Source organism: Chiloscyllium plagiosum, unplaced genomic scaffold (assembly GCF_037043375.1).
Source record: "Chiloscyllium plagiosum isolate Xiang-an unplaced genomic scaffold, Cpla_swu_hap1 HiC_scaffold_27, whole genome shotgun sequence".
Taxonomy (NCBI): Eukaryota; Metazoa; Chordata; class Chondrichthyes; order Orectolobiformes; family Hemiscylliidae; genus Chiloscyllium; species Chiloscyllium plagiosum.
In genome coordinates, this window is record NW_028270165.1 from 91,650,857 (window position 1) to 91,678,433 (window position 27,577).

General features: G+C 46.5%; 2 protein-coding genes across 6 annotated transcripts in view; both read right to left on the reverse strand.

The window, feature by feature from the left end:
- The window catches only part of LOC148145003 (endogenous retrovirus group 3 member 1 Env polyprotein-like), a 467,418-nt gene that overhangs the window by 253,441 nt on the left and 186,400 nt on the right, over window positions 1-27,577 (reverse strand). For 2 of the 3 annotated variants that reach the window (XM_087975496.1, XM_087975491.1), the window contains exon 1: window positions 26,979-27,127. The gene's annotated coding sequence lies outside the window, so the exon portion shown is untranslated. Of the gene's footprint in view, window positions 1-26,978 lie in introns of those variants that run through there. The other variant, XR_015751678.1, reaches the window with a different exon arrangement.
- Window positions 1,846-23,100, reverse strand: LOC148145009 (uncharacterized). Of its 3 annotated transcripts, none has more exons than XM_087975567.1 (2): window positions 22,933-23,100; window positions 1,846-3,863 (listed from the first exon to the last, which is right to left on the reverse strand). In XM_087975567.1, exon 2 carries the CDS (start codon window positions 3,454-3,456, stop codon window positions 2,404-2,406), a length of 1,053 nt encoding a protein of 350 aa, XP_087831693.1. In that variant the 5' UTR covers window positions 3,457-3,863; window positions 22,933-23,100; the 3' UTR covers window positions 1,846-2,403. The 3 variants fall into 3 exon arrangements, with proteins under 3 accessions (XP_087831693.1, XP_087831692.1, XP_087831694.1); XM_087975566.1 differs by having other exon boundaries at window positions 22,790-23,100; XM_087975568.1 differs by lacking the exon at window positions 22,933-23,100 and adding an exon at window positions 10,602-10,622.

Consider the following 27,577-nt stretch of genomic DNA (forward strand, 5'->3'; position numbering starts at 1 on the left):
CTGTGGAGATTGGAGAGGTGTTAATGAATATCTCTCATCGGTCTTCACTCAGGAAAAGGAGAATATTGTAGAGGAGAAGAATGAGGTACGAGATATTAGACTCGAAAGGATCGAGGTTAGTTGCACACAGATGTTATCAATTCTAGAAGGAGTGAAAGTAGACAAGTGCCCTGGGCCGGATGGGATTTAACCAAGGATTCTCTGGGAAGCAAGGGAGGAGATAGCAGAGCCTTTGGCTTTGATATTTGAGTCATCATTGTCTACAGGTTTAGTACCAGAGTGGAGGATTGCAAATGTTGTGTCCTTGTTCAAGAAGGGCAGCAGAGATGACCAAGGTAATTATAGACCAGTGAGCCTTACTTCTGTTGAAGGAAAGCTTTTGGAAAGGAATATTAGAGATAGGATTTATAATCATCCAGCAAGCAACAATTTGTTTTCAGATAGTCAACATGGTTTCATCAAGAGCAGATCGTGTCTCACAAACCTCATTGCGTTTTTTGAGAAGGTGACCAAGCATGTAGATGAGGGAAGGACAGTTGACGTGGTGTACATGAACCTCAGTAAAGCCTTTGATAAGGTTTCACATGGCAGGCTGTTGGAGTAAATGCAGAGGCTATGGGATCGAGAGTGACTTAGTAGTTTGGATTACAAACTGGCTTTCTGAAAGAAGGCAGCGAGTGGTGGTTTATGGAAAATATTCAGCCTGGAGTCCGGTTACTAGTGGTGTGCCACAACGATCTGTTTTGGGACTACTGCAGTTTGTCATTTTTATAAATGGCTTAGACACGGGCATAAGTGGATGGATTAGTAAATTTGCTGACGACACGAAAGTCGGTGGAGTACTGGACAGTTTGGAAGAATGTTACAGGTTGCAGGGGGACTTGGATAAACTGCAGAATTGGGCTGAGGGGTGGCAAATGGAGTTCATTGCAACTGAATGTGAGGTGATTCACTTTGGGAAGAATAACAGGAAGGCAGTGATCTTGGAGTCCATGTGTGTAAATCCCTGAAAGTTGCCACCCAGGGAGACAGTGCTGTGAAGAAGGCATACGGTGTGTTAGGTTTCATTCATAGAGGGATTGAGTTCCGGAACAGCAATATCATGCTGCAACTATACAAAACGCTGGTGCAGCCACACTTGGAATATTGTGTATAGTTCTGGTCCCCATATTTCAGGAAGGATTTGGGAAACATTGGAAAGGAGCAGAGGAGATTTACCAGGTTGTTGCCTGGTCTGGAGGGAGGGTCTTGTGAGGAATGGCTGAGAGACTTCGGTCTGTTCTCATTGGAAAGAAGAAGGTTAAGAGGGGATTTGATAGAGATATATAAGATGATCAGAGGATTAGATAGGGGAGACAATGAAAGACTTTTTCTTAGGATGGTGACGTTAGCTTCCCAAAGTGAATCACCTCACATTTAGCTGCATTGAACTCCATTTGCCACCTCTCAGCCCAATTCTGCAGTTTATCCAAGTCCCCCTGCAACCTGTACAAATTGAGGGGTGATAGATTTAAGACAGATGTCAGAGGCAAGTTCTTTATGCAGAGAGTGGTAAGGGCGTGGAATGCCCTACCTGCTAAAGTAGTCAACTCAGCCACATTAGGAAGATTTAAACAATCCTTAGATAAGCGCATGGTTGATTTTGGGATAGTGTGGGGAACGAGCTGAGAATAGTTCACAGGTCGGCGCAACATCAAGGGCCGAAGGGCCTGTTCTGCGCTGTATTGTTTTATGTTCTTTGTTCTATGTTCTAAACTGAGTGCAGGAGGGTGAAAGAAATGAGCAGCTTTAAAACAAAAACTTCTTGGAGCTCAAAGCTTTCAAATGAGAGTCTGAGCCCGGTGGTAAGTTCAGGTAACCTTTATTGCAACCCAACTTTGTTACAGCTTCAGATCCCCCCAGCAAAAAGGCAGAGAAAAAGCAGTTGCTTTTTGAACAGCTCAAGGTGAAAGTGCACACACCACACCTCCAATTGTCCCACCCCCCTTCACTGTCTTTACTCTTGGCCAGCACCAAGTTGTCCCTTTGTAATCGGATCCTTGGAACAGCCGTAACCCGGAGGAAGTATTGCCTCACTCCGCAATTTCAACCCATACCCTGTCTCCAAGTAAGTTTCTCCCCTCTCATTTGCCAGGAAGGGGCAGTGTAGAGTCAACCAGACTGCTGTGGGCCTGGAGTCACGTGTAGGCCAGTCCGGGTAAAGGATGCAGCTGGAACGACTGAGTGAATCCTTTCTCACAATGGCGGTTCCCTTCCCTAACAAGGGAGAGGGGGAATCAGATGGGGGCTTTCTCCCCTGCACCACCCCCTCCCCCTGCCATCTGTCGTGGCGGGATTCAAACCTGGGACTCCCCGGAACCGGGTTGATAGTCCAATCGATAATGGCACTCTGCCGTCAATCCTTCAATCCCCCTGCGATGGCACGTGAACTCGCTGGTGCTTCCGAAGGTTGGAGGAGTCGGTGAAGCCCTTCCCACACTGACAGCAGTTGAATGGCTTCTCCCCTGTATGGACCCGCTGGTGGGTCAGCAGGGTGGAGGCCTGGGTAAAGGCCTTCCCACACTCGGGGCAGCTGAAGGGCCTCTCGCCTGTGTGGACACGCTGGTGGGTCTGGAGGGTGGAGGAGCGGGTGAAGCCCTTCCTGCACTCGGGGCAGCTGAAGGGCCTCTCCCCCGTGTGGACACGCTGGTGCCTCAGCAGGTGGGAGGAGCAGGTGAAGCCCTTCCCACATTCGGGGCAGCTGAACGGTCTCTCCCCCGTGTGGATCCGCTGGTGCCTCCGCAGGGTGGAGGAGTCGGCGAAGCCCTTCCCGCACTGAGCGCAGTTGAATGGCCTCTCCCCTGTATGGACCCGCTGGTGGGTCAGCAGGGTGGAGGCCTGGGTAAAGGCCTTCCCACACTTGGGGCAGCTGAAGGGCCTCTCCCCCGTGTGGATCCGCTGGTGGATCAGCAGGTTGGTGTAGTAGGTGAAGCCCTTCCCGCACTGAGAGCAGATGAACGGCCTCTCCCCCGTGTGGACATGCTGGTGGGTCAGCAGGTTGTAGGAAGTGCTGAAGGCCTTCCCACACTTGGGGCAGATGAACGGCCTCTTCCCCATGTGGACCCGTTGGTGGCTCCGCAGGTTGGAGGAGCAGGTGAAGCCCTTCCCGCACTGAGAGCAAATGAACGGCCTCTCCCCCGTGTGGACATGCTGGTGGGTCAGCAGGTTGGAGGATGTGCTGAAGGCCTTCCCGCACACTGGGCAGCTGAAGAGCCTCTCCCCCGTGTGGTCCTGCTGGTGGGCCAACAGGTGGGAGGAATGTTTGAAGGCCTTCCCGCAGTCAGTGCAGGGGAATGGCATCTCTCCGGTGTGACCGCGCCGATGGGTCTCCAGGGCAGACGGGACACGGAAACCTTTCCCACAGTCGCCACACTTCCACGGTTCCTCCACAGGGCGGGATTTCTCAGGTTTCTCCATGGCCACAGCTTCAGCTGCACACAAATACGTGCAGAGCCCCTCCCTGCCGTGAAATCCCCTTTCCAGGCAGTATAACTGTTTCAGGCTCCACACACAGTGCGCTGCAACAGTGGGGTCTCTCGTCCAGTCCCACTGATGCTGAAAACGTCCTCAAACAGGAACCAAAAAGCGTTGATCCCTCTCACAGAAATCACAGTCAAAAGTCGTTGCGATCCCGATGGATTGAGTGACTGTCAGACATCGACATCAAAGTGAGGATTGCAGACACTGGACAGTCAGTCGAAAAATGTGGCGCTGGAAAAGCACAGCAGGTCAGGCATCATCCGAGGAGCAGGAGAGTCAATGTTTCGGGCATAAGCCCTTCATCCGTTGATTTTGAAACTTCAGTCTTCAGATTTTCAAATACTCTGCAAAAAGAGATTACCAAAGTCATCACTATCAGTGCAGGGTAGAAATTCAGAACAAGCAATTCTACTTTCTGTGGAATATTCTTTTGTTGTTCCACAAAATTGAAAGCACCATCCCACTCTCTCTCCCGCTCTGTTCTCACTCAGCTCTAACTAATTCCCCTGAAGGTGCTGATTCAGGATCTTACTGGGGCAGAAAAAGCAAAAACATCAAGACTGACATCTCTCTGAGTTTTGGATTCCTCCACGTGAAAGTTAATATTTTTCACAACACTGGGATCCTGCCGAGAGTGAGCAGGTCTGATTTTGGAAAGCAAAAAAAAAGTGTCCATTCAGGGTGAACCTGCAATGCAGCTTCTTGAGGAAGGACCAGACACAAAATGGTTAATGACCCCGAGAAGGTGGGAGCAAATGAGACATCAAGGCATTAACACTGACACACTTCAGTCAAACTCTTCTGCTCCCAGTCAGGGCAAAACATGCTCTGAAAGTCCAGCCTTCACAACCATACTTCTGCTTCCACTGAAGACAATTAGAGTCATACAGCACGGAAACAGACCCTTTGGCCCAACTGCCCAGATATCCTAAATTAATCTAGTCACGTTTGCCATCACTTGGCCACTATATGGGCTGGGTGCTGGCAGCTGGGACGAGTTGGACCGAAGGGTCCGTTTCTGTGCTGTCCATCTCTATGACTCCAGTTTACTATCACTTGACCTCGACCCATCTGAACCCTTCATATTCAGATGCCCGTCCAGGAGCTTATTAACTTGTCATCGTACCAGCACACACCACTTCCTCTGGCAGCTCACGCCATCGCTCAAGCGACTCCACGTTGAAAGCGTCTGGTCTGGTGCACCAGATGACATCAGGATAATCTCAGATCATTCCAGATCGCATCGATACTCAGTCAGTGGCTTTCCCGATCAGGATGTTGTACGTGATCAAACAGGTCAGTGGGTAGGCGATCACCCACCTCTTAGTTCAAGTATCTCTACGAGAACTCCCTTGCTGGAGGGTCCCTTGGAGACACTTCAACTGGACTTCATTGAGTTGCTATAAACATGTTTAGCTTATTGTTGATGTCTTTTCGAAGTGGATTGAAGCCTACCCTCCTCCTAACGCTACTGCTGAGACTGTGGTGAAGATTTTGTTTAGCTCGGACAATGGACCACACTTTGTAGGTAATATTAACGGAGAACTCTGTTCCCAGCTTTGTATTTGTTGGCAACTGCATGGTGCTTATCATCCTCAGGCGGCCAGCCTTGTTGAATGTTTTAACCAGACTCAAGACTAATCTTGCCAAGTTAATGGCCGGGTCTGACCTCTCCTGGTTATGCTAATCCCTGTGGCCTTATTCCAGATACGATCCATGTCTGTTGGCAAGACACGACTGTCTCCAGCTGACAGTCTCTCTGGTCACCGCCTCCGTACCCCTTGGAACGATTCAACTCCCTTCTCAGTCCACTTCCACCGCATGACCGAAGCAATGATTGGTTATGTTCTTGCACTAACTAGTGTTATGCGTGCCTTTCACTCCCAGGAGCTTGCGGCCTACAGCGATGTTCCCTCCCTTTCAGCCTCGTCACGGGTAGAGACTGGTTCGTTGGTGCTCGTCAAGAACTGGACTGGCAAAGGTCTCCAACCTCTTTGAATGGCCCCTTCCAGGTTTTACTTCCCATCCCAACGGCGGTCAAAGTCGCTGGGCGCTCAGCTTGGGTCCAACTGCACCATTGTAAATTGATTGACCGCACCAATCAAAAGGGGGGAAGAGGAGGAGAGAATCCTGGAATCCCAACAAAAGGAGTGGACCCTGTCCATTTGGGTTTTTGAATCTTGCTGTTGTTCTAATGTTAATCATATGACAGATACTTGAACCAAGAAGAGGGACTTGTGGGGGTTCGCCTATCTCCTCACCTTTCTGATCACGTACAACATCCTGATTGTGAAAGCCACTAAGTATGGATGCGACCAGGAATGATCAGAGATTATCCACCACCCATGCTGAGAAGATTCATCCAGTGCACCGGACCAGACGCCTTTGACGTGTGGAACGTGATGAAGATTGATTATTGCAATGGACTCTTACATCAGAAAGACCAGATGGTCCATCTGGACAGTAGAAATCAGTGAGAGTTACCATGTTTTTTTGATTTTACCTGCAGACGCAAGCCGAGTGAGGATAAAAATGATCAACCCCGTTATTATGGTAAATATTTTAAGGACGCCCAGGAACACCATCCCATTTTTGCAGGACAGGCCGACTCGAGGAAAGGGAAGCCTGATAGGGGAAACCCCTCAATCCACAAAGAACTTATTTATACAGGCCCACAGAACGCTCTTCACCCCAGAGGCAGTAGTATGTTACTCCTCTCTATCGGGAGATGACTTACTTGCCCCATCCCCAGTCCCCGATTCCATTCTATTCATCAGACTTCCTACTGCCGACCCTGCGAAGAGAAATATCACTTTCCAATACCTCCGGTCTGTGTATACAAACAGCTGGTGTAACACTGGCTGGGGTACAGCAGGCCTTATGCGGCACATGGACCTGGAACGGAACCCTTCCCTTGTGCATTTACAGGCCTTTTCTCTTTTCAGAACCTGATACTGTCACCAAGACCATGTACAATAGAGCTAAGGGAGAGCCCAATGGGAACAGCATTCTGAGGACCATTGTCTCCCATACAGTGCCAGTGCTCGAGTCACTTGGCCCATTTTTTACAGAACTCAAGCAACTCCTCTTGCAAAACGTCGACCCTTTACTCCTGTAGACCTGACCAGACCCCCTGCTGTAACATTTCAGTAACCGATTTTGACAAACTCTCCCTTATATACACCAAACCAGACTATTATTTCTTCAGCTAAGGTAAAGCTACCAATTTCCTTGTCCTGGATGGCAAAGATGTCTCTCATAAGGTCACTATCAGAGCCCTTGTTCCCACAACAGTACCTTGTCCTGGCCAGTGGACAAGTCGATGGAACCTCCATCTGAGGAGGATGCAGTGGTCGGTCTCAGCCAACCTTGCTCCAACTAGAAGGATCCCAAGGGACTGGGTGACAATACAGGACACCCGATAGGCTGGGGAATCCAGAGTACCTGAGGTTGGAAGGATCGGCAGGGGTGACAAGTCAACAGAACCGCAATTCCCTCTTTTGCGGCCTGACCATTTGAGGAAATAAGACTAAAGAGGCTCTGGAACAGAGTAAACTGGGATTATCAGACCTGTGTCTTTACTCTGTGCAGAATCGGTATGCCTTAGACTATATACTTGCCCGGGAGGGTGAGGTCTGTACCATTGTCCAAGATAAATGCACTATGGGCATTCCCGATCTGACTGGCAATATTAACTAAGATACAAGAAGAGATCCAGGCATTCCTTGACAGAATGACTGAAGGGACCAGTTGGGGAAACTGCAGATCGGGCTGATGGTACAATTGGCTTATCAATTTAGCTATGTCTGTTTGTCAGTATTGGTATTGTTAGGTATTTAATTGCTAGGCTTATGAGGTCCCTTAGTGATATAGATTTGCCCCAGAAGATGCTCCTTTTGCGATCTGATGGCTCACCCACACGTGTCAATGGCGATGATAAATATGACCAGATGAGCTGCGAAGATGGTGGTGCCGCTCTACAGGATGTTGATTGCTGGACCACCTTGAAGGGCATTTGTTTGGACTAGCCTTCTCTTTCAGTGATCGTGGTGCAATCAAAGGGAGGAATGAGGGTGTGGGCATCTGGGTGATAAAGTCTACAGCCTTAAAACTTGTCTTTAAACATTCAGACTAAAATGTAAAGCTGAATTATTGAATACTGCACTAGAAAATAAACAGGCAGGAAGGCTCAGAAAGAGGAGAGAACTTAAAGATAGGGACACCTGGGCTCACCAAGTGATAACAGGATGCTGTGAGGCAATTAAGAACGTTTGCCTCAGCATCGGTGAATCTGTGTGAACAGGACCCCAAGTGATAACATTCACAGCCGTTCCCTTGTGAAATGAATGATACTCTTTGAATCTGACCCTGAAACAAGACTCGGTACTATCCATAGCTTTGTAATTGATGGGTGGATCTTGTCCATTATAATGGATTCTTACTACCCCTTGCAAGCGGGGCATTCACAAAATAAATCTTTGCTGTCTTGAGATTTCAAAAGGACACGAGAGAGAGAGAGAGACCATTTTAGTGCTGAGGCTGTTGAATTCCGTCGAGAATTAACTCTTAGTGCTTATCTGCTATGGATTGAATTGAATTGCATTTTGGGACTTTATGATGAGAGATTTTTATTCCAGGTTTCCAAAGAGTATGATCTCCAGGACAAACCAAGAGAGAGGCTTTACAGGTCTGAGTTCTCAAAGGATTCCCTGGGCCACCTCAATCTCCACTTTAACATGGGAAGTAGGACAAAATGGCTTCTGCTTGGCTAACTCGGTGGGACTGAGTCAGGCAGATACTTACGACTCAGAACAAACAAGAAACCACAGACTGATGTCAATCCAGTGAAAAAAACTGCAAATGCAGAAGTAACAAATGTGAACCTAACCATCAATCGCAGAAGTAACGGTTTAATCCTAACCACCAGACAGGACAAATACGATTCCAAGAACAGGTTTTCTACAAAAAATTATGATAGATTAAATTAGATTCCCTACAGTTTGGAAACAGGCCCTTCGGCCCAACCAGTCCACACTGACCCTCCGAAGAGTAACCCACCCAGAACCATTTTCCCTCTGACTAATGTACCTAACACCATGGGCAATTTAGCATGGCCAATCCACCTGACCTGCACATCTTTGGACTGTGGGAGGAAACTGGATCACCCGGAGGAAACCCACGCAGACACGGGGAGAATGCGCAAATTCCACACAGATGGTCACCCAAGGCTGGAATTGAACCTACGACCCTGGTGTTGTGAGGCAGCAGTGCTAACCACTGAGCCACCGTGCCGCCCTAGGCGAAGTCAAAAATGCATGAGGTCCTTGCGGGATCTGATTGGTTGTTCCTATGTGATCATGCTCAATGTCTGACTCTAAACAATGTACATAAGTTCTATCCAAACTGTATAAGTTGGTGGATTCTTTTGGCACACTGGAAGTACTCATCGGTTAGCACTGCTGCCTCACAGCACCACAGTCCCAGGTTCCATTCCAGCCTTGGGGGGCTGTCTGTGTGGAGTTTGCACATTCTCCCCATGTCTGCTTGGGTTTCCTCCCACAATCCAAAGATGTGTAGGTTTGGTGAATTGGCCATGCTAAACTGCCCATAATGTTAGGTGCGTTAGTCAGAGGGAGATGGGTCTGGATGGGCTACTCTTCAGAGGGTCGGTGTAGACTGGTTGGGCCGAAGGGCCTGTTTCCACATTGTTGGGAATCTAATCTAATCTAATCCTTCTGGGCTGATCAGAGTCCACCGTCCGGGCCATATCAAAGAATAAACTATTGCTTGTATGATTGACAAAGTCACTTCCAGGTGTGTTTATTGACCAATCCCAGAAATCCGAAGATCCAGACAGCAGTCCAGATCAGAACAACCAGATAGGAAATGGTTAATGTCCCCAGGATGTGGGGAGCAAAATAAGACACCAAGACGTTAACACCATCAGGGAAAAACTGAACAGACGTGACAAACATTCGTGGCAAGCCAGAATCACAGAAACAGTCCCTTCAGCCCATGCTGACCAGATATCCTAAATCAATCTAGTCCCATTTGCCAGCACTTGGTCCATGTCCCTCTAAATGCTTCCCAACATATACCCATCCAGATACCTTTTAAAGGTTGTAATTGTACCAGGAGCCATCACTTCCTCTGGCAGCTCATTCTTTACACACACCACCCTCTGTGTATAGGAGTTGCCCCTTAGGTTTCTTTTAAATCTCACCCTAAACCTATGAGCAATCCCAGATCAAAGATCTTGTCTACTTACCCTCGCCATGCCCCACATTATTAATACAAGGTTGTAGGGTCACCCCTGTGGGATATAGGTAAAGCAGTGTTACTTCTGCAACCATAATTGCTTCTGCAAGGTAAATGAACTAACGCCAGGGTATAATTGTTTCAGCCAAGAGTGGAGTTAACAAGAATGAAAGCAATGTGAAGGAAATATATCATTGCTTTTGTATTAGCTAAAATGTGTATACATGTAATGGTCCTGTAAACAATGGAAAATGTTACAGACAAACAGATAAGGTGCTGTGAGGGGAGGGGGTGTAGATTAAGCTAGATATGCTCGTATAAACAGTTATAAGCATCTGTTTCCTGCTTCTGCAAAAACAAAAAAAATCAAGGAGGTCAGAAGGCTCAGTGTCGGCGAAAAATGGGAGGAAACGTTGCTTTCGCAAACGAGGAAGCAGCTGGCGGTGAAAGAGGATATACGCTAACACGTTGTTCACGCACAAGGCTGAATAAGACAAGAAATAGACAAGAGTAATGGACGCCACCGGGAAAGAATGGAGGGACAAACCGATCTTTTGAGGATAAGCTTGGAACATCGGGGGGGGGGGGGAAATGTGAATGAGGGAAAGAAGCTGAATGTGCTGGAGCAAGGTGGTAGAAGAACAGAGGATGCAAAACCGGCTTGAAGCTGCAATGAGGAATATTGCATGTGCTGTACTTGTACCTGAGGCAGTTACTGGTGCGAATCGGTTGCATTTTAAACATCAAAACAGGAGATATCCAGCCCTCCCCTTCCCAATCTCTATCCTTCAGTCCCTCCTCACCTGGGTAACTAAGACACATACCTGAGTTTGCGGAGGCTGCTCCCTCCCTGCATTCACTCCAGTTGCTACAAGTGACCAATTTCCCCTCCTCCCATCTCTGTCTCCCTCCCAGGATGAAGAGTCGGCCAGAGGGCGGGAGATTCACTTTGAAACTGACAGGGCCACTTCCGCCTTGTGACGTCACAAAGGATCTAGGGGCGGGGCGGGGCCATGACCAACAGCGGGCGCATGCGCTGCGCCTGCAGCAGACCAGGACGGGAACACACTTTCCAAAAAACCCCTCCCTTCAGAGAATCCCCACAGTGTGGAAGCAGGCCACTCGGCCTCACCGACCCTCAAGGGTCACCGACCCACACCCATTCCCCTGCATTTAACCCTGAGTAATGCACCTTACCTGCACATTATGCCTAATTTAGCATGGCCAATCCACCCTAACCTGCACATCCCTGGGCACTATGGGTATTTCAGCATGGCCAATCCACTTTAGATTAGAGTGGTACTGGAAAAGCACAGCAGTTCAGGCAGCATCCGAGCAGGAAAATTGACGTTTTCGCACAAAAGCCCTTGGGAATAGAGGCAGAGTGCCTGCAGGGTGGAGAGATAAATGAGAGGGGCGCGGGGGTGGGGATGGGGGTGGGGATTGATAGAGATAAATTTCAGGTTGTCAGATGTATATTGATTTTAATGAATAGTTTGAAGCTGAGAAATTACTTGTAGCTGACCACAAAAAAAAGGGCAGCAGGGGCATTTCGCAATAAGCTCAGTTTGTAGGTCTGCTTTTTGGACTATCAAGATAGTAAAGGATGATCTCAGAAGTCAGACGGTTAGATAAGATAAGGGGAACTGGACAAAGTAACAGGAAAGCTGTAACGAACAAGGACAGCCAAATAAGGCAGATTTAAAGAAGAACAAGCGCGGTAATTAATAAGTATGATAGGCTTAGACTTGGGTGGGGTGGGGGTGAGGGTGGGGGTGAGGGTGGGGGTGAGGGTGGGGAGAAAGTACCATAGAATACAATAGGTGAATGGGGGTGGGGATAGGTCAGGAAGGAGGGTGGTGGAAGGTAGCAAAGAGTACAATGGGTGAATAGGGGTGGGGATGAAGGTGATCCGGAATCCGTGTAGGATGAGTTGGTTACGGAGGCAGGCACTGAGCAAGCAAATGTGGCTGTGGTAGCGAGTCTGTTTCAGGACATGGTTGAAGAGCTTCAGGGCAGAGGAAATGACCTGGGAGTTGCAGTGGGAGAGGGATTCCTTGAGATTCTTGTAGAGAGAGGAGGAAAACTTCTTCAAGGCAGGCATCCTTGCAAGAGGATTCACAGTAGGGTTAAAATCAACTAGGTAAAAACAAGGACTGCAGATGCTAGAAACCAGATTCTAGAATCACACAACTCCAGATTGTAGTCCAACAGGCTTCTTTGGAAGCAGTAACTTTTGGAGTGCTGCCTCTTCATCAGGTGGTTGTGGACGATAAGATCCTAAGACACAATTTCGAGCAAAACAGTCCAGTGTCCTGCCACTGATGAAGGAGCTGCACTCCGAAAGCCACTGCTTCGAATTAAACTTGTTGGACAGAATTTCTCAAGTAGGGCACCATACGAATCCTGGGAGACTGCTATTTCTTGTTTACTTCGTAATGAACAAACATTAAGCACGATCGCTAATTTATTTCTAATTTTGTTTCATTTTTCTTGTTTAATTCCCTTTGATGATGTGGGAGAATTGTTAGATTTGGGTCAGCCATTTGGTCACATATTAAAGCCTAGAAACCATTTTGAATCTCAGCTTAGTGCCTGCTTGCTAAAGTTTGTGTTTCCCAGGCTCAGCGGAGACGGTTGGCCTTGCAGCTGTGCTGCTTCCTGATAAACAAATTCTTTCCTGACATGGGGCTTTATTTCCATCCCTCACAGTTGGCGAGTCAGGCAGGAGATACCCTGGTCCTGCCAGGTCACCGGCAGATATCCTTTGAGAGATGAAATATAGAGGGTAGTTGCTGCTTTTGTTGTGTCCAAAATAAAGAGGAAAGCTGGCCAGGGACAAAAGTGCTGTTAGAAATATTGATACAATTCTCCCTACTCAGCCACAAGATACTAGTGAGAGAACTCAACAGGGTCCTAGCATCTGGACGTAATACTGCTGAGAGCACTTGTGCTTTACAAAGTTAGTAATAAATAATTTGCTTACCGCAGGGTTATGAGAGGTGAAACCCTATTTGATAAGCCCTGGACCCACACCTGAGGTCCGTGGCATGCTTCAAGATGCCCTCAATCTGTTTGAGTGCCCAACATTAGTTTTAATTGGCAAGTAGAAATCTGAAGTATAATTGCTCACTTCAGGATATCCAGATTTAAATGAATTTGGCATACAGGACACATTGGGCAACTATTAAAGACTCTGTTGTATTTCCCTGGGTTATGGACTCATGCAGAATCACAAACAACTTGTGTTGAAAAGTGTTCGATTTGCAAATAGAACAGCTGAGAGGTATGGAGAGTTTGCACACTTGGTTAAGCAGCAATGTGTCACAGCCAGGATTTATGAGGCTCAACTCCCTAACTTGGGCTGCTCTGGAATGCGAGTGCCTCATTAGCCTTGGAAGGAAGGAATAAACAAAAGCTGACAAACTGAGATATGAAGCAAGTTAGAAAATGTTACAGAGAGACACACACAGGCAGAAGTTTGCAGGAAAGTTAACACTTCATAATCTGGTTTCAATGCACATTAGCCTGGGTATGGTACTGATATCACAGGGGTCTCAAATAGGGTACTCCCTCAATACTCAAACCAAAACATGGGTGCCCCCTGCTGGACTGGTTTGTGTTCATTCTTTGCTGCTGCCTATTTCAGTTGATGATGTCCATTATTGTGGCACCCAGATTTTCGGAAAGCAGCTAGGAAAAGATCTGAAGCGTGTTAATTTGTAAACAAACAAGATGCATACTCTAAGAGGGATGCCCTGTGTTTGTTAACCACTTCCTTGCCTGGTCAGCTTTTGTACTGGTTTACAACTTGCGTATATAGAATCACCTCGCTTACATTGTCATGAATATTGTCTAATAAGAGTAGATGTATTTAGTAGATGAATCAAAACCATCCCAATGACTGAAACAGCTGACACTGCATTGTTGGACAAATGGGAAATATTTGCATCAGTTAACGAAAACTCTTCAAAGTTTACAGTCACGGGTACGTCAAGTTGAAGAATTAGGACTGGGGCATATTGGAGCCTGCTTCCTCGGGCAGAGAATTCCGCAGATACATTACTCTCTGGGAAAACCAGCAGCGCTCACTTCCTCCTCCTCATCTCTGTCCTAAACCTACTCCCCCAAAGCTTGGGGCCTGGTCTCAGCCACCAGCAGAAATGACTGGATAGGGTAGGGCTTCATCCTCTCAGTGCAATGAATTCCCACTTTCCACCAAAATCCCGCATGTACTCACTTAGTTGCTTGCTGTCTCACAAATGAAAGATTTTGTTGTAACTTCTTCCGGTCCCAGTAGGGCAAAACATCTTTGAAAGCTGCTCTGAAAGCCCTGTCTTCACAACCACACTTCTGCTTTCACCGAAGACAGTAAGAGTCATACACCACAGAAACAGATCCTTCCACCCAACTCGTCTGTGCCAACCATATATCCAAAATCAATCTATTCCATTTGCCAGCATGTGGCCCATATTCCTCAAAAACTTTCCTCTTCATGTACCCATCCAAATGCTTCTTAATTGATGTAATTGTACCAGCCTCCACCACTTCCTGTCAGCTCGTTCCATAGATGCAAAACCCTCTGAGAAAAAGTGGCCCCTCGGGTCCCTTTTCAATCTTTGCCCTCTGAGCTCAAACCTCTGCCTTCTAATTTTGCACTCCCCTACCCGCAGGAAAAGACCTTGGCTATTTACCCCTATCCATGCCCCTTATAAACTTCTATAATGTCACCCCTGAGCCTCCGACACGAAGGGAAAACAGCCCCAGCCTATTCAGACTCTCGCTCAAACCCTCCAACTCTGACACCAGCCTTATAAACCTTTTCCAAACCATTTCAAGTTTCACAACATCCTTCCATAGGATGGAGATCAGAATTACACACAATATTCCAAAAGTGGCCTAACCAATGTCCTGTACAGCCGCAATATGTCCTCCCAACTCCTTCACTCAATGCTCTGACCAATAGAGGAAAGCATACCAAACATCATCTTCACTATCCTGTCTACCTGCGACTCCACTCACAAGGAACTATGAACGTGCACTCCAAGGTCTCTTTCTTTTGCAACGCTCCCCCTGTCTAAGTCCTGCCCGCATTGCTTGACCAAAATGCAACACATCACATTTCTTCAAGTTCAACTCCATCTGCCCCTCCGTAGCTTATCAGCTCATCCAATCAATTCTAATTTATCGTGAACTCTCTTTCCTCTCTTATTCCTTAGAAGCTGAAGATCTACATCCCACACACTCTCCCTCCATTTCCAATTTGCTGAACCTAATCCCTGCTGTACCTCATCCTGAAGGGTCTGGTTCATGCTGATTAACAGGGCCATACTTAGGGGAGATCTAATTGAAACACAGAATACTGAACAGCCTGGACAGAGTGGATGTTGGGAAGATGTTCCCCTCGATAGGAGAAACTGAGACCCGAGGGCACAGCTTTAGAGTAAAGGGAAGACTTTTTAGAATGGAGATATGGAGAAACTTCATCAGCCAGAGAGTGGCAAATCTATGGAATTCATTGGCACAGAAGACTGCAGAGGCCAGGTCACTGAGGATATTTAGACTGAGATAGCTAGGTTCTTGAGTATTGAGGGGATCAAAGGTGACAGGGAGAAAGCAGCAGAATGGCGCTCAGAAACTGATCAGCCACAATTGAATGGTATGAGCAGACCTGATGGGCTGAATAGCCTACTTTCTACTCCTTTGCCTTATCGTCTCTTGCTGTCCAGGACACAGAATTGGGAGCAGGAGTCGGCCGTTTGGTCTTTTAACCCTGCACCAGCAGTGAACAGATCACAAATGGATATGGACCTCCCTACATTGAGATGCAGAGGCTGGAACTTTTCTCACTGGAGCAGAGGTTAAGAGGTGTCCTTAGAGAGGGTTAAAAAATCATGAGGGACTGTGCAAATGGCAGGTGAGAGACAATGGCAGGTGTCATTTCAAGATTAGGAAGCAAACGTCTAAAGTGAGAGTAGAACGAGTCGAAAGACATGAGGAGCACATGTTTTTTTAAAGAGTGTGGTTGTTTGTGGAATGAATGTCTAGAGGAAGTGGTGGATGCAAGTACAGATACAATGTTTAAAATACATTTTGATAAGTACGTGAAAAGGAAAGGTTCGGAGGGATATGGGCCAAACACAGGCAGATGGGATTAGTTTGTGAATATAGTCAGCATGGATTCGTTGACCTGAAGGGTGTGTTTCTATGCTGTATGACTGTCACTGTTCTGTACTAGCCTTATAACTATTTTCTTGCCTTCCCCTATAACCATCCACTTCTCTGTTGTTCAAAAATGATATGAACTCAGCCTTGAATATATTCAATGACCCCCTAACTGCAGGAAGGCACCCCCACTTCTGAACTCAATTCCTCTTGCTGATACACCACTTGCCTTGCTGAATACTTGTTGCACCTGTCTGACAACTGGCAGCGGCTGGTGTAGGAGGACGCTGAGGCTCCTTTGTCCATCCACACATCATTCCTGATGAAGGGCTCTTACCCGAAACGTCAACTATCCTACTCCTTGGATGCTGTTTGACCTGCTGTGCTTTTCCAGCGCCACACATTTTGACTCTGATCTCCAGCATTGCAGTCCTCACTTTCTACACTTCCCAATATATCACCATTTAAACAATACATCTCATTTCTGCTTTGTTTTTTCCACAGCAAAGACTATAACTTCACCCTGTGGTACTGCATTTGCCAGGTGTTTGAGGCGCAGACCTGGACCAGCTTTTCCAGAGTCTGTCCTCTTTCTGGATTCACTCCCTTTCTTCTCAGTTGCTGCAATTCAACAATTGGATCCCAGCATGAAAATAAAAGAAATAGAAAAGGCAGTGAGAGAAGAGTGTGCTGTTGGACAGAGGAAGGAAATTACAGTCTTGGATGAATCTCAATCTTCATTCAGAGAGAGAGGAGCAGCAACAGCTTCAGAAGCTCATGGGTCAAGATTAAAGTGGTGCTGGAAAAGCACAACAGGTCAGGCAGCATCCGAGGAGCAGGGGAACGGCAAAAGAAATTCATGCACCATTTTTACAGACAGATCAAAGCATGTGCAGTTTTTTTGCAGACATCGGCGAACATGCGCAGCGCTTGCTGAACCGAGGGGCACGTGCAGTAGGCTTTGTAGATATGCTCGTGTAACTGACAGATTCAACTGGCCAAATGTCAATAGGAGGAAAAAAGGGTAGAGCCACAATTTTGTTTCACCTTCCCACCTCTGGCTCTACATAACCGCGCATGTTCCTCGCTTTTCTCCTTACCCTCACCCCTCATGATTTTTCAAATCTCAATAAGGTCATCCCTCAACCTCCTCCGTTCCAGTGAAAAAGTCCCAGTCTCTCCCGATAACTCAAACCCTCCAGTCCTGGCAACGTCCAAGTAAATCTTTACCGAACCCCCTCTAATAATATTCTTCCTATTACAGGGTGACCAGAACTGTACTCAGTACTCTAAACAAAATGGCCTCACCAACATCCTGTATAACCTCAACATAGAACAAAGAAAATTTACAACCCAGGAACAGGCCCTTCAGCCCTTCAAGCCGAAGCCGATCCAAATCCCCTGTCTAAACCTATCGCGCAATTCCTGAATCTGTATCCCTCTGCTCTCCCCCTACTCATGCATCTGTACAGATGCACCTTTTCTTTTTATAGATATTTTTATTGAAAATTTAACATTTTTACAAGTTTACAAATTAAAAAAAGACAAGTACAAACATTAATATACAATTAAATTTTAAATAAATAGTCAAAACCTGTCAAACAAAAAGAGATACAGAGAAGAAAAAGAAAAAGACAAAACTCATCTAGCTACTAATCTAACCTATAAATAAGGTAAAAACAAAAACTGCAGATGCTGGAAACCAGATCTAACCTATAACTAACCAGAGCGTATGATCAAATATCTTACATTATTCAAAAGAAAACAGGATAACATAGTAATTAAGTAGTGAAGTACACACTTGTAATGAGTTAACATCAAGTTGTAATAAAACCCGTATTCACGTGGGATTCCTCTCCCAAGGGGCCCTGGACCAGCCAAAACTATTACCTCAACTAGATGAAAGCCCTCAAAAGAATGGCCGAAATATCTATATCCATGTAATTCAAAGAGGGCTGCCATATTTTATAGAATAATTCAGTTTTTTGGTGCACCATATTTGTAAGGAAGTCAAGGGGAACACATTCCATGATTAATCTGTGCCAATTCTGAAGTCCTAGAGGGCCCTCAGCCACCCAGTTTACTAAGATATTTTTTCTTGCATAGAAGGAGAGAATGGAAAATAATTTCCTCCCATGCACATCCAGAGAAGGTAAGCTCGAGAAGCCCAGAAGAGGAGATACTGGATCTACTGTAATTTCCATTCCCAAGATTTCTGTCAGGGCGTTTACTACTTCGGTCCAGTATTTGTGGATCTTATGGCATGTCCATAAGCGGTGTGTAAGAATGCCCACCTCTTTTACATTTGGGACACATCGGAGATACTCCGACCCTAAATGTTGCCAATCTTTCCGGTGCCATATGGCCTGAGTTTAACTGAATGGCCTGAGTTCTGTTATAAATGGAGATTTTTTTGGCATTTTCCCAGATGTCATTCCACATTTCTGTAGAAATTTCCAGCCCCAAATCCTGATCCCATGTTCTAAACAGACGGTCCATATCTTCCGACACTTCATCACGTAATAAATGATAAAGAGTGCTGACCGAGGGTACGCCCACTGGCCACAACACTCTTCATTCTCTATCTGATTTATAGAGACTATTTAATAGCGTAGTCGTCTTCTGTATGTAGTCTTGTATATAGAAGTATCAAAAGAGGTCTCCATTAGGTAATCCAAATTTCTGATGCAGCTGTTCAAAAGACATCAGGACCCCCCCTTCTCAAACAGATCCCCTAAACAGGAGATACCCCTGGATCTCCAGGATTTGAATGTGGCATCTATAGGAGTATAGGGGGATGTTTTATGTGAATTACCCTCGTTTTGCCGGATTATATTCCAAGCTTTAATTGTGTTTAGTATTATAGGGTTTCTACAGTGGTTAGATTAGATTAGATTAGATTACTTATAGTGTGGAAACAGGCCCTTCAGCCCAACAAGTCCACACCGCCCCGCCGAAGCGTAACCCAACCATACCGCTACATTTACCCCTTTACCTAACACTACGGGCAATTTAGCATGGCCAATTCACCTGACCTGCACATCTTTGGACTGTGGGAGGAAACCGGAGCCCCCGGAGGAAACCCACGCAGACACGGGGAGAACGTGCAAACTCCACACAGTTAGTCGCCTGAGTCGGGAATTGAACCCGGGTCTCTGGCGCTGTGAGGCAGCAGTGCTAACCACTGTGCCACCGTGCCGCCCACATGGTCCGTAATGATTTTCATCTAATCTAAAAATAAGAGGTTAATAAGAGAGCACTACTTGAGAAGCCTTGATGTCCATCCAGATTGATTGCGGGTCAGACGTGACCCAATCGGCTATGTAGCTTAACAAGGAACTTAACTGATACTTCCTAAAGTTTGGAAAATCCAGCCCTCCCCCCCTTGCCTGTGGAAGCTGTAGCTTCCTTAACTTAATGAGGGGCCGTCTAGGATTCCAGATGAACGAACCCAGCCAACCATACAATTTGCACAGTGCCAGCCTCAGCAGCATCACCGCAAGCATTCTCATAGGGTATAAGAGACGGGGCAAGACATTCATTTTAATTAGGGCTATTCTACCTAGCCAGGAAATTGGAAGGTCTCCCCAGCATGAAGGTCCTGCCTTACCCTTTCCAACAGATGCACAAAATTGGCCTTGTATAGCTGGCCAAATACTGGGGTGATAAAAATGCCTAAGTATAAGAAACCCTCCAGAGACCACCGAAAGGGGAAGTGGGATCCGTCCAATAAGTGCGACATACTAGTGAGGCATGGCCTCCGATTTTGAAAAATTAAGTTTGTAGCCTGAAAATGCACTAAATGTATTAATAACTTGGATTAAGTGAGGCATGGACATCAGAGGATTACTAAGAAAAAGGAGATCATCATCTGCATATAGGGTAATTTTATGTTTACCTGTACCAACCCTCGGGGCCGTTATATTAGAGTCAGCCTGTATCGCTTCCGCCAGTGGCTCAATTATTAACGTGAATAGCAACGGTGAGAGAGGACATCCCTGACGGCAGCCCCTACCCACACTGAAGCTACCTGAGCCTAATCCATTGGTGATCACAACTGCTTTGGGATCATTATACAGTGTCGAGACCCATTTGGCAAATAAGTTTCCAACACCAAACCTTTCTAATGTATAGAACAGGTATGACCATTCATCCTGTTAAATGCCTTCTCCGCGTCCAATGAGACGACTATTTCGGGTATTTTTTCCTGATGACAGACTTGATTCACATTCAAGACCCTTCTAATATCATTAAATGATCGACGGCCCTTAATAAACCAAGTCTGCTCCTCTTTTATGATATATGGCAGTACCCTCTCCAGCCTCAATGCTAATGTTTTAGAGAGAATGTTAAAATCTACAGTTAGCAAGGATATTGGTCTGTGTGATGCACAATCTTCTGAATCTTTTCCTTTTTTGAGAATAAGGGAGATATTCACCTCATTCAGTGAAGGCAGGAGGCAGCCCTGACTATTTCTGTAGTTTTACATGTTCATAAGTGGGCCAGCTAATACTCCTGCGAACTCTTTGTAAAATTCAACCTGAAAGCCCTCTGGGCCAGGTGCCTTACCGCTCTGAAGTTGCCTGATTGCTAACCCTCACTTATATCCATACCCCTCTCCTATACACGCTCTCTCTCAGACATACGCATACAGCACCCTCTCAACACACACACCCTCTCGCAAGCTCATTCTCCATCACAATCACACTTTATCAAGCATGCACACACACAAATACACACTCACTGATGCATAGTCTTATACACAAACTCACATACAAACACACTTTCCCGATGAAAGGCTTTTCCCCGAAACGTTGATTTTCCTGCTCCTCGGATGCTGTCTGACTTGCTGCAACACCACATTCTTGATCCTAAACTTATTACCCTTTAGTTCTGGGCTCCCCCATCCAAAGGAAAATACCATGTTTATTTACCCTATCCATGTCCCTCATGACGATATAAAAGTGTATAAGGTCACTCCTCAGACTCTGGCACGCTACAGAAAACAGTCCCAGCCTATCCTTATGTCTCTCCTCACCCAGGTAACCATTACACATACCTGAGGTCGTAAAGTCTGCTCCCTTCCTGGATTCAATCCAGTTGCTACAAGTGAGCCTGCTCCACGATCATTAAGATCATGGCTGACTTGTCCATCGTCTCATCTCCTCCTCCTCCCTGCAGTCACGAGGAACTCCTTCATTCCCCTCCCAGGCAAAAACCCACCCAACTGTGTCTTGAATATCCTTAATGAAGCTGCCTCTATTGCTTTCATGGCCAGAGTATTCCATAGATTTTGATGCAAGCCCTTTTGCCCAAAACATCGATTTTCCTGCTCCTCAGATGCTTCCTGACTTGCTGTGCTTTTCCAGTATCACTCTAATCATGACTGTTCCATAGATTCACAACCTTCGGGGAAAAGCAGTTCCTCCGCATCTCTGTCTGAAAGCTACTCCCTCTAACCTTGAGGCCTAGTCTCACCCACCAGCAGAAATGACCGGACAGGGTAGTGCAATGACATTGGGAAGATGTTTCCATTGGTAGGAGAGACTAGGACCAGAAGGCACAGCTTTAAGAATAAAGGGAAGACCATTAGGAACAGAGATAAGCGATGTCGCCTTTCCTGCCAACAGCGAGGAGCATGGACACCAGCGGGCATGCGTGCTGTTGTTCACACCGAGGAGCAGACACCATATGCTCTGTGGCGATGCTGGTGTTATTGACAGAATTTAAGTGTTCAAATGCCAAGGGGAGAAATAAAGGGTAGAGCCACAGTTGTTTTTCCTCATTTTATAGCTTTTGCATTTTGTCTGGCTGCTCAACTATTTTTATTAATGTCTTTTCGTCAGTGTAGGGTTGAGGTTCACAACAAGAGGGCATAGGTTATAGGGTGAGAGCAGAACGATATTAAAGGTATCTAAGTCGCAACTTTTCCATGCAGAGGGTGGTGCATATGGAATGAACTGCCAGAGGAAGTAGTGGAAGCCGGTATAATTACAGCACATAAAACACATCTGGATGGGTATATGAATAGGAAGGGATTAGTGGAATATGAGCCAAGTGTTGGCAAATGGGACTAGATCAATTTAGGATATCTGGTTGGCATGGACAGGTTGGATCAAACGGGTCTGTTTCCGTGCTGCACATCTGTGTGACTCTCAATAATAAAGTCTACATTTCCAAATAACAAACTATATCCATGTTAACAAGGCTTAGTGCACAACATGCTTTACTAACCATTCTCAACAGGTCCGGCCCCTTCAATGACTGAGGAACATATACATGCTGGTGTATAATCTCCTTCACTAGTATTTACACACTGCCATCAGCAATGGCAAACAGCACAAGCATTGAACCAAACAGTGAGGTGCAAACAGCACAAGGATTAAACACACAGTGAGGGGGTAAACAGCACAAGGATTAAACACAGTGAGGGGGTAAACAGCACAAGGATTAAACACAGAGTGAGGGGGTAAACAGCACAAGGATTAAACACAGTGAGGGGGTAAACAGCACAAGGATTAAACACAGTGAGGGGTAAACAGCACAAGGATTAAACACACAGTGAGGGGCAAACAGCACAAGGATTAAACACACAGTGAGGGGGAAACAGCACAAGGATTAAACACAGTGAGGGGCAAACAGCACAAGGATTAAACACACAGTGAGGGGCAAACAGCACAAGGATTAAACACACAGTGAGGGGCAAACAGCACAAGGATTAAACACACAGTGAGGGGGAAACAGCACAAGCGCCAGTAAAAGCCGATGGAAAGTGAGTGTAAAATGTCACTATGACAGGACAGGCCCCACATTCCTTCCCCTCCGTCCCCCCCACAACCTGCCTCACCTTTCACGTCCCGGGCCCAGTACCTTCCAGGTGGCCCCATAGTTGACACAGGGGCCGCCCCACGACCAGTAGAACTCCACCACCCCGGCGGCCGACGAGTTCCCAAGCAGGCCCTTAACCCCATCCGCCTCCAGAATGCTCACCGGCTCCTGGCTGCTGTACAGCCGGCCGGTGTGGCCGTGACACAGCAGCTGCGCCAGGAAGGCGGCGGCGGCCAGTGACGGGTGTCTGCCCCGGGCCGCGCGGCGCCATTTTCCTAACGGCCGCCCTCCCGCCGCTTCCTCGCTCGAGCGACTTCTCCTCCCAACCGCCTTCGGCCCCGCGTGACGTCTGCACGGGGGATGGGCGGGGCCGGGCCGGGGGTGGGCGGGGCCGGGCCGGGGGTGGGCGGGGCCGGGGGTGGGCGGGGCCGGGCCGGGGATGGGCGGGGCCGGGCCGGGGGAGCCTCACCGTCACCAAGCAACAGCCACCTCGCGCTACAACTGCTCATTCACAAAAACAAACTCTCCTGTCTCGCTCTGCAGCTGCAGGGGGGACACTGCCACGTTTCCAGGAGCCCTGTCTACATTGGGAAAGCTCACGGCTCAATTTAAACAGATATTCCCACATCTAACGGAACGGCGTCATATCGAAAGGGGGCAATCTGCATTTTAAAGGGACGTGGACATTTTAAAGGGTATTTCTGCAAATAAAGAGGTTTAAATGGAAGAGATTATATTTCAAAGGGATGTGGGCACATTCAAAGGGATATCTTCACATGTAAAGTGACGCAGTTATATCTAAATGAATCTACATTTCGAAGAGATGTTGCCGTATTTATAAGTAGAGACAGTAGGTGTGAATTCTGTCTGTGTCCCAATGTTGAGTCAGACTGACATTTTTCTTAGAAAAGCTCTGCATTTAAATTACATTCTTGAGAATGTAATTTATAGATTCTGGAGTAGATTAGGGAGGATTGACCGTGCTAAGTTACCCATAGTGACCAGGGATGTACAGGTTAGGGAGGATTGGCCGTGCTAAGTTACCCATAGTGACCAAGGATGTACAGGTTAGGGTGGAAATATGGAGTAAGGGATTGGATATTGCTGGGATACTGTTCAGAGGGCCAGAGTGAAATAGATGGGTTGAATGGCCTGCTTCCATATTGTCAGAATTCTATGACCCTCTGCACAAAGGAGCATTTTATCTACATCTATCCTGTCAATCCCCTTTCAGAATTCTACTGGTTTCAATAAAAGGTATGCAGCACAGAAACAGACCCTTCGGTCCAATTCGTCCATGCCGACCAGGATTCCAAACTAAACCAGTCCCACTTTCCTGCATTTGGCCCATAATCCCTCTAACCTTTCTATTCATCTACCCATCAAAATGCTGTTTCAATGTTGTTACTGTACCTGCATCTACCACATCCTCAGTAAGTTCATTCCACATGCAAATCACCCTCTTTCAAAATGTTGCCCCTCCAGTTCCTTTTAAATCTCTCTCCTCACATTAAAAAAAAGCCCCCTAGTTTTGAGTTCCCCTACGCTAAGCAAGAGCCATTTGCTATTCACCTTACCTCCCACTCCTCATAATTTTATCAATCTCAATGAGGTCACCCACCCCAACTTCCTGTGCTCCAGTGAATAAAGTCCCAGCCTCTCCTTATAACTCAAACCCTCCAGTCCTGACAACATCCTGGTAAATCTTTACCAAACCCTCTCTAATAGTATTCTTCCTATTACAGGGCCACCAGAACTGTACTCAGTACTGTGAAAGTGACCTCACCAACATCCTGTACAACCTCAACATGATGTCCCAACCCCTATACTCAATGGGGTGAACAATGAAGGCAATGTTGCGAAATGCCATCTTGACCACCCTGTCGAGCAGTGATGAAACTTCCAAGGAACTATGTATCTAAACACCCCCCACCTCTGCCCCCCCGCCCCCCCCCCCCCCAATGTCTGTCTATGAGACCATAAGACATAGGAGCGGAAGTAACGCCATTCGGCCCATCGAGTCCACTCCACCATTCAATCATGGCTGATGGGCATTTCAACTCCACTTACCCGCATTCTCCCCGTAGCCCTTAATTCCTTGTGACATCAAGAATTTATCAATTTCTGCCTTGAAGACATTTAGTGTCCCAGCCTCCCTGCACTCTGTGGCAATGAATTCCACAGGCCCACCACTCTCTGGCTGAAGAAATGTCTCCGCATTTCTGTTCTGAATTTACCCCCTCTAATTCTAAGGCTGTGTCCATGGGTCCTAGTCTCCTCGCCCAATGGAAACAATTTCTAGCGTCCTCCCTCTCCAAGCCATGTATTATCTTGTAAGTTTCTATTAGATCTCCCCTTAATCTTCTGAACTCCAATGAATACAATCCCAGGATCCTCAGCCGTTCCTCATATGTTAGACCGACCATTCCAGGGATCATCCGTGTGACTCTCCGCTGGACACGCTCCAGTGCCAGTATGTCCTTCCTGAGGCGTGGGGACCAAAACTGGACACAGTACTCCAAATGGGGCCTAACCAGAGCTTTATAAAGTCTCAGTAGCACAACAGTGCTTTTATGTTCCAACCCTCTTGAGATAATTGACAACATTGCATTCGCTTTCTTAATCACGGTCTCAACCTGCATGTTTACCTTTAGAGAATCCTCAACTAGCACTCCCAGATCCCTCTGTACTTTGGCTTTACGAATTTTCTTACTGTTTAGAAAGTAGTCCATGCTTCTATTCTTTTTTCCAAAGTGCAAGACCTCGCATTTGCTCACATTGAATTCCATCATCCATTTCCTTGACCACTCCTCCAAACTGGCTAGATCCTTCTGCAGCCTCCCCACTTCCTCAGTACTACCTGCCTGTCCATCTAACTTTATATCATCGGCAAACTTCGCAAGAATGCCCCCAGTCCCTTCATCCAGATCATTAATATATAATGTGAACAGCTGCGGCCCCAACACTGAACCCTGCAGGACACCGCTTGTCACCGGCTGCCATTCCAAAAAAGAACCTTTTATCCCAACTCTCTGCCTTCTGTCAGACAGCCAATCCTCAATCCATCCCAGTTGCTCACCTCGAACACCATGGGCCCTCACCTGGCTCAGCAGCCTCCCGTGCACACACTCTCATTCTCTCGTGCACACACACTATTCTATGGGGTGAAATTGTATTGGCAGAATTATATTTGCAGATACATTCAATTTTGTTTAAAAAGCACACAATCTGCAGGCAGTCAATGCATGTAATATTTTACAAATTCTGACTTTGGAAACAGAACCAGTCTGATTCAAGATTGGAATACTGACAGACACAAATCTCACCTTTAATGCATTGTCTGAGTGGAGATGTCTTTTTTTTTTAAATAAAACCTTAAGTCATCTCAAGAACATTGTTACATATTAATGAACCAAAGCCCGCACCCAGTCTAAGAGATGAAGACTATCTAAGTTTGTTCAATATATTCTATCAGTTGCATGACACTGATCTTTTGATATAAGTTCTGTGTCTTATGATGCTGTTCCATGAGGCTTATGTGTTGATGAGGCAATATGGTACAGAGAATTACAGATCATCGAGGAAGGATTGAAAGAGAGAGTTAAGAAGAGCAAAGAGAGGACCGAAGCAGTCTTTATTCTATTTGCTAAATGAGAACCCTAAAGCTTTCTAAAGGTATGTGAGGAATAAAAGGATGATTAGGGTAGGAATAGGGCCAGTCAAAGACAGAAGTGGGAAGTTGAGTGTGGAGATTGTAGAGATCGGAGAGGTGCGAAATGAACATTTCTCATCAGTGTTCACTCAGGAAAAGAATGAGGTACGAGATATTAGACTCGAAAGGATCGAGGTCAGTTACACACAGGTGTTATCAATTCAAGAAGGAGTGAAAGTGGACAAGTCTCCTGGGCTGGATGGGATTTATCCGAGGATTCTCTGGGAAGCGAGGGAGGAGATAGCAGAGCCTTGGGCATTGATATTTGAGTCATCATTGTCTACGAGTTTAGTACCTGAGGACTGTAGGATTGCAAATGTTCTGCCCTTATTCAAAAGGGCAGCAGAGATGACCCAGGTAATTATAGACCAGTGAGCCTTACTTCTATTGTAGGAAAGGATTATAAGAGATAAGATTTATAATCATCAAGCAAGCAACAATTTAATTTCAGATAAGTCAACATGGTTTCATCAAGGGCAGGTCGTGTCTCACATACCTCTGAGTTTTTTGAGAAGGTGACCAAGCATGTAGACGAGGAAAGGACAGTTGACATGGTATACTTGGACTTCAGTAAAGCCTTTGATGAGGTTCCACATGGTATACCTGGACTTCAGTAAAGCCTTTGATAAGGTTCCACATGGTAGGCTGATGGAGAAAATACAGAGGCATGGAATTGAGGGTGATTTAGCAGCTTGGATTAGAAACTGGAAGAAGGCAGCGAGTGGTGGTTGATGCAAAATATTCAGTCTGGAGTCCACAAGGATGTTTTGAGACCACTGCTGTTTGTCATTTTTATAACTGACTTAGACGCAGGCATAGGTGGACGGATTAGTAAATTTGCAGACGACACTAAAGTCGGTGGAGTATTGGACAGTTTGGAAGAATGTTACAGGCTGCAGGGGGAAATTTGGATAAACTGCAGAATTGGGCTGAGAGGTGGAAAATGGAGTTCAATGAAGCTAAATGTGAGGTGATGCACTTTGGGAAGAATAACAGGATGGCAGAGTAGTTGGCCAATGGAAAGATTCTTGGTAGTGTGGATGTGCAGAGGGATCTTGCAGTCCATGTGCATAACTCCCTGAAAGTTGCAACCCA